This window comes from Lepidochelys olivacea (assembly GCF_965140295.1).
Source record: "Lepidochelys olivacea isolate rLepOli2 genome assembly, chromosome: 1".
NCBI lineage: Eukaryota > Metazoa > Chordata > Testudines > Cheloniidae > Lepidochelys > Lepidochelys olivacea.
In genome coordinates, this window is record NC_140411.1 from 258,616,757 (window position 1) to 258,630,153 (window position 13,397).

At 45.2% G+C, this 13,397-nt stretch overlaps 2 protein-coding genes across 3 annotated transcripts in view; both read right to left on the minus strand.

The window, feature by feature from the left end:
- CIMIP4 (ciliary microtubule inner protein 4) overlaps nucleotides 1–13,397 on the minus strand; it is a 32,618-nt gene that overhangs the window by 9,205 nt on the left and 10,016 nt on the right. The window contains exon 1 of one of the 2 annotated variants that reach the window (XM_084617108.1): nucleotides 10,009–11,124. The exons of the other annotated variant lie outside the window; for it this stretch is intronic. The gene's annotated coding sequence lies outside the window, so the exon portion shown is untranslated. Of the gene's footprint in view, nucleotides 1–10,008; nucleotides 11,125–13,397 lie in introns of those variants that run through there. 2 annotated transcript variants of the gene reach the window in all.
- TST (thiosulfate sulfurtransferase) lies at nucleotides 160–6,721 on the minus strand. The gene is made up of 2 exons (XM_084616888.1): nucleotides 6,025–6,721; nucleotides 160–663 (listed from the first exon to the last, which is right to left on the minus strand). The coding sequence occupies exons 1-2, from the start codon at nucleotides 6,617–6,619 to the stop codon at nucleotides 365–367; spliced, it is 894 nt and encodes a 297-aa protein (XP_084473014.1). The 5' UTR covers nucleotides 6,620–6,721; the 3' UTR covers nucleotides 160–364.

Below are 13,397 nucleotides of genomic sequence, written 5' to 3' on the forward strand. Positions count from 1 at the left end.
TAGTTCCCAACCCAGCTGGGATTTCTCAGAACCTCTCATGGGAGAGCCTAACTTTCCCCCAGGTAACGTGGCTGTTCTTCCTTCAGCTGCACATTGTAACATCACAGTATGATGAGGTCCCACAGTCACTGGGGAGGATTAGAGGCACACACAGACACGTAATCGGAAGGCAGAGATTTTATTCAGTGGCATCATTAAAAAAGAAAGAGACTAAAAACCACTAATTGTTCTTACAAAACTGGACTAACTGTAACATAGAATTTATTATGTTCCTTCCCCTCGTTTCCAGCTCCCTTGAACGAAGACAGTTGACAAACCCCACTCTCAATGAATGCTAAAGGACTGCATTGCAACCTCTCCCCCTTTATGCCTTGTTGCGCTTCCACTCAGAGAGCTTGTGCTCCGGCGGGGCCTGGCGGAACCACTCTGACCAGGATCCATCATAGATGGCCACATCTGGCTTGCCACAAAGGTATGCTGCCAGGGCGATGTGGCATGCCGTGACCCCCTTACGGCACGTGGCGATGAGTGGCTGTGAGAGGTCCACCTTCTTCTCCTGGAACATGGTCCGAATCTCCTCTGGGCTCTTCTCAAAGCCGGCTTCAGTGAGGAATTTAAAGAAGGGCATGTTCAGCGAGCCGGGGATGTGACCTGGTTCAAGCCCTAAAACACCCCCGGGGACAGAGGAAAGGACGTGTGAGGAGAGTGTTCAAAAGACATCCATATAACATAGCATGTTCATAGCCTATAAATCCCTTCAAGGGAATATTTCACCATCTGAGACGACATTGGGGGTACAGAGTGACAAGCCAGAAGTTACAGAAGTAAAAGCCTTGGCTAAGACACTATGGCCCAGATCCTCAAAAGTATTTAAGTGCATTGAATTCAAGGGGAGTTAGGCACCTAAATTCCTTTGAGGATTTGGGCCTAAGATTCTTCATGGCCAGAGGTACCATCACTGCTGAGATTCAAGAGCAGGCTAGAGCAGATATTGATGGACCTGGTGTAAAGAGAAACCTAACAAAATATGTAAGAAAGGTTCAGATTGGAAGATTCAGTGGCCTCTACCATTTCCTATATGGGCTAAATTCACAAGAGTTGCATGCGCTTATGTCAGTAGTGAATTTGGCTCCAAGAATCTATGAAATTATCTCTGTTGCCAGCAATGTTGGGTGAGGATGACGTGAACAGACAGGAGCCAGAAATATCATGAAAACTGTTCTGAGCCCAGCATTTAGGTGTGTCACTCACAGATGGTCTTCTAGAGAAGAGAGTTGTCAGGCCTGGAGCATTTAGGGTCACCACTGGCTAGTCATTTACAGCAGGGCCAAGTGTGGGTCAAACATCACCACTAGTGTGAGTGGAGAATTTAGATTTTTGTTGCATTTTAAATCCATTCTGCATTGATGTAAACGAGGGTCAGACTTTCTGCTGGCGTAAATTACTTCAAGGAAGCTCTGCTAATTTGTGCCAGCTGAGAATCTGACCTAAGGGTAAAGTCCGTTAGTGTGAGAGAGGCTTCAAAAATGATGAATGAGATTTTAAATGTCTCACTGAAACACACAGCAAACTCCATTACGGGCCTGATCCAAAGTCCATTAAAGTCAGTGGGAGTCTTTCCATTGACTTTAATGGACTTTGGATCAAGCCCTATAAGAGTAGGAGACTTTAAACACTGGCTTGAAATTAGTCTCCACTGAATGAGACTGGTTTGAATTTCTAAAGAGCCTGGAAGAGACAAGTCATGGGACAATCAGATAATAATCTACTTCTTAAAGACAGGTCGCCCCCAGTCCCAAAATCAGTGGGATGGTCCTGATGGTCATAGATTTGTCCCCCACAAAGACCGAGTCACCAATTAATTTCAGGCCTCACAATGCCCTGACCTTGCATCATAATGCAGCATCACAATGTTATGTCTATATGTGATGATGTTGCAGTTTCATCACTCATGGATGCAGCATTACAATGTGATGTTGCAAAGACTGTGGCAGGTTATTTTGTCCCACAGGTAAAGCTAGAGGGTTGGGAGGCAGAATCTGTGACAGTGCTAGATCCCTTTGGAAGACTGCTCTGTGATGGTGTGATCACCCACTGTTCCAGACGGACATTATTCGTCTCATTTGCTTCTTGATTTGTCTCCTCTGAGCTCCTTAGAAACTGGCTCCAGCTCCCAGCAGTATCCACGCACTTCCCTTGAAAACAGGCTCAGCATTGGCTGGCAAATGCTGAGCTGAGAACAATTTTCACTCCTGGCTTTTTTTAAATTAAGAAATATATATTGATTTGAACTGCTGTTTCAGTCCTTGGGTGTCTCCTGACCCAAGCCCACAGGTGGCCTACATCTAGAGATTTGATTTATTTTGATTTATGTTTTTAATTATTAAAACTGTGTCCTTCAGAGCAGGCTCAGTGTGCGTTCACACCTAGCAAAAACAATACAAAATGAGTTAATCAAATACTGTCTGAAAACAGACGCTCAATCCTCAAGCTGCTAAATAGCACAGAAATGTCCTCTTAGTCCATCCCTCTCTCCTCCCTGGGTCTTTCCGGGTGAGCAGAACGCAGCACGTGGAGCACAAGGAGCAATGGAATTCTGGAGAATGGGAGGGGCAGGGAAGCAGAGGAGTCAGAGAATACAGGGGATGGGGTTGAAGAGTAGCAGGAGAAAAGGAAAGTGGAAGGATGACAGGGATCTGCATGGGCCCGGGGAGGCTAAGCCTCTCCAAACAGCCAAGCCGTGGCCCTGCCCACGCTCCGCCCCGAGGCCCAGGTCCCGCATCCTGCTCTTCCCCTGTGGCCCTGCCCATGCTGTGTCTCTTCCTACCCTCATCTGCCTCTCCCCCGAAGCTGGTGGGGGCTTGGGGCAGCTGGGTACTTGGGGTGGCTGGGGCAGGCGGGCTAGGTTCGGCTCAGCTGGTCTCCTCTGGCCACAGTGGGGGCTCAGGGCTCCTCTGGCTCTGGCGGCTGAGGGTGAGGGGAGAGGAGGGTGGAAGCAGCAGGGTAGGGGTGGAGCCTCAAGCAGAAGAGGCAGCACAAGCGCTAGCATCCCCGAAGGGGGGTTCATGTGCCACCTATGGGGATCTGGGCAATAGTTCCTAACAAACAATTTATTTGGAAAGTTGACCCTCTTTTTCTGTTGTCTGCCAAGAAACAGAGAGAGTCTCAAGTGTATTTATTCACGAGTTCTTAAGCAAATAATTCTTGCTGGGCAGATGGTTTGTGCTAAATATTTTAAATGTGACATTGCTTGTAAATTAGTCATTATGATGATGATGATTATTGTTTATTTGATTTATGGTAGCACTGGGAGCCCCCACCCAAGATCGGAGCCCCATCGTGCTAGATGCTGTTTAAAAACAGTCCATGTCCCAAGGAACCCAATCTAACAGACAAAAGGTGGGAGAAAGGAGAGAATGATCCCCATTTTACAGAGGGGGCCTTGAGGCACAGAGAGGTGAAGTGACTTGCTTAAGGAAGATAATAGCAGAGCCAGTAATGGAACTTTGGTCTCCTAAAGACCAGGCCACTTCTTCAACCTCAGGAACACACTTCTTCTCTAAGCCAGATGCCCTTGTTTCAGTTCCCTGTAAGGGGAAATGAGGAAAAGAGTAACAAATGTGCCATAATTAATTAGCTGTTTCCTAACCTGAGGGGGTGGGACTAAAAGGTCAGGTGATAGTTTAATGAACATGTGGGCCTTATAAAAGGACTGAGAGAGCTCACTCTGCTGGTGGAAACACAGGGAGTGGGCAGGCTCCTATGGAAGGCCTTAAGACAGGGCCTATAGAGTTCAGGGAACCCAGTGCCCTATATCAGAGTAGGGAAGGCTGCAAGGAACAGAGCCCAGAAGGGACTGAGAATAGTATTTCAGGGGAGCCAGCCTGGGAGTGGAGGGCCCTATGCCAGAGCTATAAAAACTGGCCCAGGTAGCCCAAAAGGGGTTGGGAACAGAGTCCAGAGGCTGGGCTGAAAAAAAGCTCCTGAAGGGCAGAAGAGCTTTTTTTATTTGTTGGGCCTTTTAGCTGGTCTTTTGCTACCCTGTCTGTGATTTGGACAGAGGGCTATGCCACATCTCTAGACAGACTGGTGTGTGGAGAACTGAGGAAATCCCCCCTTGGGAGGGAAACTGAGGCAGGGAGTGCTGGCAGTGCTGCACTATGGGGTAGCTACGCACTATGGTAATGAACTGTGTAATCAGCCAACAACAGCAGGGATTTCAGATTGCACAGCTGAGTGTAAGTTCTTCATTTTACAACGTGCAGTTTGCACTCAGGGTGTTAACTGATTTGAAAACAGCTTTTAGCAACTTATCGAGCATGCCGTGCTGTGGGTGTGTATATGTGCCTGGAAGGCTCCTCTGCTGGAATACTTGCAGAAAGCAAACACAAAAGGGGGACCACCCGCTCCCAGGGAACTAATTCAAAACTAAGAATTAATAATCACTGAAATGTTCGAGTTATTACAGCATTTGCAGGCTGATGACAACTCCCTACTTCCACTCTAGGGAGAAGGAATATGGAATCCATCTGTCCCCAGCAAGGAGTATTTTGTGTGCATTTCAGATTGAATTTCAATCTCCACATACTGAACTCAGATGCAATCCCAGATCTTAATACTCTAAAAAAGGGAACTAACAACAAGCACATCTCCTGATTTTTCACTGCTGTAACCTTTGTCATGCCATACCTCCTCTTCCATCCTCATCCCACCTTGTATTAGTCCTGCAATTGGATCCACATATGTGGAGCCTTGTGCCTGTGTACAGCCCCACCAAAGTCAATGAAGCTCTGGATGGGCTCAGGAGTCTTCCTGCATGGATCCGACTGGAGGATCAGGACCTTAGATTGTAATCTTTTTTTTGGGCAGGCCCAGTGCTTAATTTGTAACGAAAGAGGTGCGGGGGCTGAAGCAATTAGGTGCTGGAACTCAAGCAATTTTTTTATTTTCATAAATGAAGCGGCAAGTCCAGAGGTGCCAGGGCTATGAACTTCCAAGCCCAGAGGTGCAACCCCTGGCACAAATTAAACTCTGGGCAGGTTTCTCTCCCTTTCTAACTGTAAAACACCCTGCACACACGTCTGGCTCTCCAGAAATAAGAACAACAACAATCTTGGTGCACATGCACAACTTGACTGCTTTCTGCTCCATGTTCAGAAATCAGAAGGCGGAGCAAAAAATCCTGATATTTAAAAAGATCTTGTGATTTTTAAATTATTCCTATGATTTTGGGGGTTGTTTTTGTGCTATGTGAACTCTTAGATTTGGCAATAAGGATGTTTTCCTTTAACTTCAAATTGAGCAAAATTCCATTCCAGGCATGCGTCTATATAAACTCTCCCCAAACATACAGCCTCTCCCACTGCGGCAGCTCTATCCCTTTGTTCAGGCTGATAATGTTACAGTTGTACAAACCATGCCACTTGTCTGGAAAAGGGAGGGGAGGAGGGTCTGAGCTGCTGGGATATGGTTTGGGACTCTCTCTCTTTAAAATGGTTGGGTTTATATGGTAAAGATTCAAAGGGCAAACAACCAGTCACGCAAGTTCTCTGTTGACTGGGAACTTGATTTATCCCTCAAGGGAAAACAGATCTCTCATGTTACAAGGAAGGCAAAGTGCAAGCATGAAAACCAACCACGTGTGCATGTGTTAACATTAGATAAGGAGGCCCTATTCTCCCACATCAGCGGTATGATTAACTCTGCAAGGGGGCAATAGGGCATAGGGGAAAAAAACACCTCCAGACTTCAGGGAAGTTTGTGACTGGATCTGAACTTCACAGCTGCCCATCTTTACAACAGGTCCAAAGAAAACCCTAAATCTGAACAGCCCTGAACTCAGAATAGATTCAGATCTGTTTGCTGAAATTTGGGCACCGTGAGTGCATATCAGTGAGGAGAGGTGTGTGTTAGTGTGAGTTGCAAGCATGCATTACTGCAGGTGTGTTTGTTAGCAGGGAGGAGGGGTAGTGCCTGAGCAAAAATCCAGCTGTAGTTGAAAGAGATGCCATGTGCTGCTCCTACCTTCGTTCCCTGGTTCTGGTTCTGTCCCCCGGTACCTCCCCTCAGACCTGGAATCCACCACCAGGAACCGCTTGGATTCCATGTTCTCTACCATGTCTGTGTAGGTCTTCAGCAGGGACCTGTTCAAGGTTGCCTTAAACACTGCTGGCTCTGGCCGGCTGAGCTCCGATGTCACAGGGTGACCCTCCTTCACCCAGTTCTTGAACCCGCCATTCAGCACGGAGACTGTTCTGTGCCCAAAGACCCGGAACATCCACCAGGCTCGGGGTGCATAGAAGCTCCCCAAGTCATCTCCATCATACACCACCACATGCGTGTCATTGCTGATCCCCAGCTGCCCAACATAGTTGGCGAAGTGTGCCTCGCTGGGCAGCATGAGCTCATAGGGTGACGACTTATCTTTACACTCCTCGATATCGAAAAATGAGGCCCCAGGTATATGCTTGTCTCGGAACTCCTGCTGGGCATCCCTCTCCCCAGGAGGGTACCAGGATACATCGAGCACCTGCAGGCTGGGCCCAATCCGGTTGGCCAGGACAGATTCTGAGAGCCACCTGGTGGAGACCAGAGCTCTGTACAGTACTTGCTGCACCATTGTGTCCAAGACTGTGTTTGTGCTGTGAACTGAGAGCTTAGCACTGTACGTGAGTGCAGGAACTGTACCACCACAGGGGTGAAATGGAAGGAGCCAAGTCTACTGGAATCCCAGCTCCTGGTATCTGGTTCTCAGCCAATCAGCTGGCTGGATTGAGACAGCTCTAAAAACTCCACCCCCTCTTCTCCCTCCTTCCCCCCAAGCCTCCTCTCCCCTGCTAGCTGCCAGTCCCAGAACACTATTGCAAGCAACTGGTGGATTTGTTCCATATCCCTAATTTCTTATTTGTGGTACCAGCTCCTTATTTAAAGGTCAAAATTATTTTTAAAACATATCTATGTAAGGGTAATGTTTTAGATATGTTATCAAATTAACGTAGTGGAATGTGATAAACATTTAAATTAGTAATTGGTACTGGCTGTATATGACAGACATTTCAGATCACCCCAAAATGACATGTCCCTGTGACCATCAAACTGCTATGAAGGAAGTGGGGCCTGGGACATGCCACTCACCAAAGATATGGGCAGCTGTGAAGTTCAGATCTAGATGCAAACCTCCCTGAAGTCGGGAGTTGATAGCCTCCTGTGCCCTAAATGGAGTGTGAATAAGGAACTGGGGTTTTGATTGTGTACGTGACAAAGTATGTTTCAGGTCACCCCCCAAGTGACAAGTTCCTGCAATTGTTATTTCATTATGAAGAGATGAGGAAATGCCATTCTCAGAGGTGACCCTTTATTTTTGGTCTGTCAAATATATTACCCCAATGTATTATTTTGTGTTATCTTTTTTAGTAAACATACAATATGCAGGTAAAAATCAACAAAAAGCAATATTCAGTCATGTGTTGCAAATCCAGCTGTGATGTTTTCACATAAATTATATGATAGTTACAAATGAAGAAATCGGTAGGAACTCTGGTGTGATAATAGAGGAATTAAGAAGCTGAAAAATAGCTAAATTTATCAAAAATCATTTAATTGGATTAGAGATATAAAAACATTTCTTTTGATTAGTATTGTGTCTTTTGCTCATTCTACAATAAAAATAATATGGAGACCCTACTTGGTCACAGCTGGCTCCCAAATAATCATGTTTATTACCTGCAATCATACAAGTTCTAGGTTAATACTATCCTGCTGCCCTGAGTGGTTTCTGGTGGCTTCTAAACCACAGAAAACAGTGAGCACCACTACTTAAAGGGATCCTGCCCTATACCTATATATGCTACAATTAGTCGAATCAGCCAGCGTTTTTACAGTTGCTGTCAGGCTTATACAGCAGCAATGTGGCTGGGTACACTTTAATGGAATTTGGGGGACTGGATTCTTTATCTGTGGCTAGAATATCTCTACCTCATTTCCTTTTTAATTCCAAAATTCCATCTTAGAAATGCCCGCCCTCAGTTTGACGAAGTTTGTGGAAAAATACAAAATGGCTCCCAGTGTTTTATGGTGTCCTAACAACTCTGGGCCTATAATAACAACACCTTTTCTTTTATAAACTTTACAGTTTATGCAAATAATTGTGATGACCTCTACTGAACTAATCAATATTTTAAATATGAAAGCTACATTCAAGTTACATGGAAAAGAGCTACAGTGAGGACAGATAATGGGGTTTTCCGAGGTAGGGGCATTTCATTTTTGTCTGAATAGTCGTTGAATGGTATATGAAAAGACCCCGGTCACTGCTTTGATTTGACTTCCAAAATGCATCTTGTTTTCTTTCAACTTATTTGCTATCATGCACAGAAATCTCTGATGGAAATAGCTATGGGTCAAAATTTTCAATCTTTCTATGATCAGACTAAATGCAAGTATAAAGAACAAGATGCATGGTTCACCATTAATGAAATGGCGTGTACTCAGCTGACACAATCCAGTGAACTTGTTCACTTTGACTGTGACATAAGTAAAGAAGTTGCTATTTATTATAATAAAAGAATGTTAATTAATTGAGCAATTGTTGCTGTTGTTAGTGCTGATCACTGGTGGCAGCTATATTTAAGTATTCCTAAAGATGTGTATAATAAGACCCTGTTTTGCACAGAAGGGAAGTTTCTTTGTGAATTTCTGCTTAAAATTGCTGCATAATTTGGTGCTGCCTGCTTCTCCACAAGGAGTATTTTATAGTCTGTAATCCTGACACAATCAACCTACTGCACCAAACTTCCACGGGGAGGGGGAAACTTTGAAAAAGGTGCGTGTGCAGAAGGGCTTGTAAAAAGGCTTCAAAAATTCAGAGATTTTCAGGCCAGAAGTGACATTAGATCATCTAGTCTGCTTTCCTGTATCACCATAGAATTTTATCCTGTTAGCCTGTATTGAGTCCAGTAACAACTTGTGTTTGACTAAAATACATCTTTGAGAATGGCTTCCACCCTTGATTTGAAGAATCCACCAAGGGCATTGGTAATTTGTTCCAATTGTTGATCATCCTGACTCGCACAAATTTGTGAGTAATTTCTAGTTTGAATTTGTCTGGCTTCAGCTTCCAGCCATTGGTTCCTGTTCTGACTCTCTCTGCTAGTTTAAAGAGCCTTTAGTATCCAATATTTTGTCCATGTGAAGTGGACCCCTGCACCTGACCCAAACCCGATAGGATCCGACAAGAAGTGTCAGGTTCGGGTCAGGTCAGATTGGAAAACAACCCAACCTTCTTGGGCTTGGGTTGGGTCAGCTCTGCTCCCCATTTCCTGTCCCTGCCTGGCCCGCTCCTTCCAGTTTCCACCTTGCTGCACTGTGTGTGCTGCGAAGTGAGCGTGCCGAGCAGTCACAGGGCTTGTGTTGACCGCATGGACAGGTCACAGGAGGTGGTGCTATCTCAGGTTTGATGGGTTGGGGTTGGGTTGGAAAATGACTTGACCCTCTTGGGGTTGGGTCAGGTCAGTTGGGCTTGGGTCCAGTTCAAGTCCAGTCAGGCTTAAAATTTAGGCCTGTGCAGACCTCTAATGTGAAGGTATTTATATACCATAATCAAGTCATGTCTCAATCTTCTTTTTGATACACTAAACAGACTGAGCTCTCTAAATCTCTCATTGTAAGGCACAAGCCTCTTCTACCAACTCTATACTTCCTAAACAGGTTATAACCATTCATGTGAATTGTCCCATCAGGCTTCAGTAATGCCAATTATATAATTTTTTTCTCCTCATTGAGAATTTCTACTTCCTGTTACTTGTTACCCAGACTCCTAGCACTGATATATAAGCAATTTAAGAATGTCTTCTCTTTGCGTTCTTTGCCACATCAGTCCAATTTTTTCAAGATGTCAAGTCTGAAGTTTTGTACTGCATTTGCCTCCTTAGCACCCTCCCCTTGCATTGGTAGTTTAATGGCCTCCTAGCTGCTCTAGTTCATCTGCATTTGAGAAGGTTAGCTCCCTACCTGTGAGATGCAGCCCATCCTGTTTGTACGGCTTCTCTCCCACTGAAAGGTTCAACAAAACCAACACCTTTAGCCTCACACCAATCGTGCAGCCAACAATTCACCTCCAGTATTTTCTGCCTTCTCTCATTCATGGGACCAGTATGATCTCCAAGAAGATCACTTAAACTTTCCTTTTCTTCCACTTGCTTCCAACATGTCTAGGGTCTTCTATAATAATTCTATAGTTCCATGTGATGCTTGTCATGGGTTCCAATGTGTATCATAATCAGTTGCCAGTCAACTTCATAAACCTGTCTAACTACAGTTACCTCTCATATCTTCACACCAGGGAGACAGCACACCATCCTATTGTCCTTCTGCCTCTTGTTTAATTTTCTGTCTGCTCTTCTTAATATGGAGTCACTGATGATGATGATTTGCATTCTTAGGATGACTGAAGAACTTCTCTTGGTAGCTTATTTCCTATTGTAAGGACACCCATCAGCTATGTCCCCTGTGGCTTTCTGTTCCATTCATCGGAGAAAAGGTTCTTCTATAGTAGATTTGCTACCTGAAAACATTTTGATACTTCTCATTGGGTTGAATGCCTCCTGACTCTCATTCCCCTCTTGGTCACAGACTGCCTCTTTGGTTTCTACTCTCTCATCACTGATCACCTTGTGGTGTCTGTGACAATGATTTCCAAATCTGGTTGTCCAAGAAGTCTTCATTGCCTCGGATAAATCTATTGTGGCTTCCAGCAAAGAGGAAAACATAGCACATCCAATGCAAGTCACAGCAGCTGTACCCTCATTATCCCTATCTGCTACCTTATGTAAAGACATATCCAGTGAAGAGCTGGCAAAAGCTGAAGAACCGGTTCCTTCAGTTGCTCCGGGTCTTCGGCGGCTCTTCGATGGCAGGTCCTTCAGTCACTCCAGGTCTTTGGCGGCACTGAAGGTCCCGCCGCCGAAGTGCTGCCGAAGACCAGAGTGACTGAAGGGCTCGCCATGGAAGTGCCGCCAAAGACCCGGAGTGCCGCCGGGTGAGTACAAATTAAAAAGAGATTCTCAGGGGAGCCTCCCCAGCTGAGAGCTCAGGTGGGCCAGACAGGATAGTCCCGCGGGCCGGAGTTTGCCTCACTGAGACCCAAAACCGGCTTTCAAAAGTTCTAAACCGGCTTCAAAGTTAACAACTGGTTCGTGCGAACCGGTACAAACCAGCTCCAGCTCACCACTGTACATATCTAAAACTGGTTTCACAATCCCTCTGTAAACTCCCAGTGAGATTTATCTGGTTTGTCTCTCCTGTTCACCTGGCAACTGATATATATTAAGCCTCACTGTTCACCTACCTCCCTCACAAACAGGGAGGGAATAACCACTCAGAGACATCAAACACTAGTTCTGTTCAAAATCCAGCCACCAGGCCCTCACTGAGACCCAAACAGATCTGTCTCACCCAGGCAGTTCAGGGACCCATAGCCCAGGTACACAACACTGATGGAGAACAAACAAACAGATGGAACAAACACAGCAGTCACCAAGTCCCTGTAGCTGCAAGCATAGGATCCACATATTCATCTTCTGAAATGGCCCTGTTTGCCATTCCTGTTCCCATTCCCTTCTAAAAGGTGTGTATGTGTTTGGGGGTCAGGGAGAGGGCTGGTGATATGGGCCACAATTTTTCTCATAGAAAAAGTTTCAAGTCAGGGAGTTGCATGTCTCAAATCCATCAGACCGGTTTAACAGTTGAGTGGCTGCGTCACCTGGGGTGACCCGAGACTTATTTTGTCAGGTACGCCCTGTCAAAACCCAGCTCCTTTTTCAAACTCCATATAGAAAATATAAGTAAGGTGGAGATGTGACATCTTATTGCACAATAACAAAGCTTCAGGTCAATGAATGGCAGGCCCCAGTTTCTTCAGTCTGACGGTTGCTGGGATGTATCACTTGGGGTGCCCCAAAGATGTATTTTGTCATGTACAGCCTGTCAAGCCCCAGCTCATTATTCAAACTCCATGTACAAAATGGAAATGGGGTGGGGGCATGACATGTGGCAGCATACTGCTGAAGAAGAACACTTCAGGTTGGCAAGCGGTGTGCCCCAGCTCCTTCAGAACAGTCTGACAATCATAGAGACATGTCACTTGGGGTGACCTGAGACTTATTTTGTCACGTGCAGTCAGTCAAATCCCAGCTCTTTATTCAAGCCCCATTTACAAGGTAGTAGTGGGGCAGGACCACGACATGTAACAGCATAAGTTGCAGGAACTACACTTTGGGTCAGGCAGCAGCCTATCCCAGCTCCTTCAGAACAGATTGTTGGTCACAGGCATGTGTCACTGCAGGTGACATGAGATTTAGTTTGTTATGTACAGTCAGTCAAATACCATCTTATTTGCTTATGTAATTAATAATTAACTAATGTATCTTTGTCACATTCCATCACATTAATTTGATGCCATTTCTAAACATTTACTCTTACCCTTCTATATTTTAAACAATTTTGGCCTTTGAATAAGGAGCTGGTACCACCAGTAAGGAACTGGGAATAAGGAACCATCTTCAGCCTCCTGTGGGGCATAAAACTGAAACCCTGATGGCAGGGGAAGGAGGTAACAAGGTGAAACCAGACTCCAGAATCATTGACAGTGCAGTCAGATGACTGGCTAAATCAGTGTTAGGGCAAAGGGCAAGTCTCAAAGAAGAAACTGTGAAGTGTTGCAGCTGTTTTGGTCCCAGGATATTAGAACAAGGAGTGTGAGGTACTACTATCTGTTATGGGACCAACTTCTGTTGGTGAGAGATGAGCTTTCAAGCTACCAGTACCAGAAGAACTCTGTGCTGCTGGCTGGAAAGCTTGTCTCTCTCTCTCCCACAGAAGCTGGTCTCATAAAACAGTGGGTTTCAACCCAGGGTACGTGTACCCCTGGGGGTATGCAGAGGTCTTCCAGGGGGTACATCAATTCATCTAGATATTTGCCTACTTTTACAACAGGCTATACATAAAAACACTAGTGAAGTCAATACAAACTAAAATTTCATACAGACAAGTGACTTGTATATACTGCTGTATATACTATACTGACATGTAAGTACCATATTTATATTCCAATTGATTTATAATTATATTGTAAAAATGAGAAAGTTGGCAATTTTCCAGTAATAGTGGCTGAGACACTTTTTTGTATTTTATGTCTGATTTTGTAAGCGAAATTAAGGACCTAAGAACGGCAATAGCGGGTCAGACCAAAGGTCCGTCTAGCCAGTATCCTGTCTCCCGAAAGTGGCCGATGCCTGGTGCTTCAGAGGGAATGAACAGAACAGGCAATCTCTGAGTGCTCCATCCTGTCGCCCATTCCCAGCTTCGGGCAAACAGTGAAGTGAGGTGTAACTTGGGAGTAC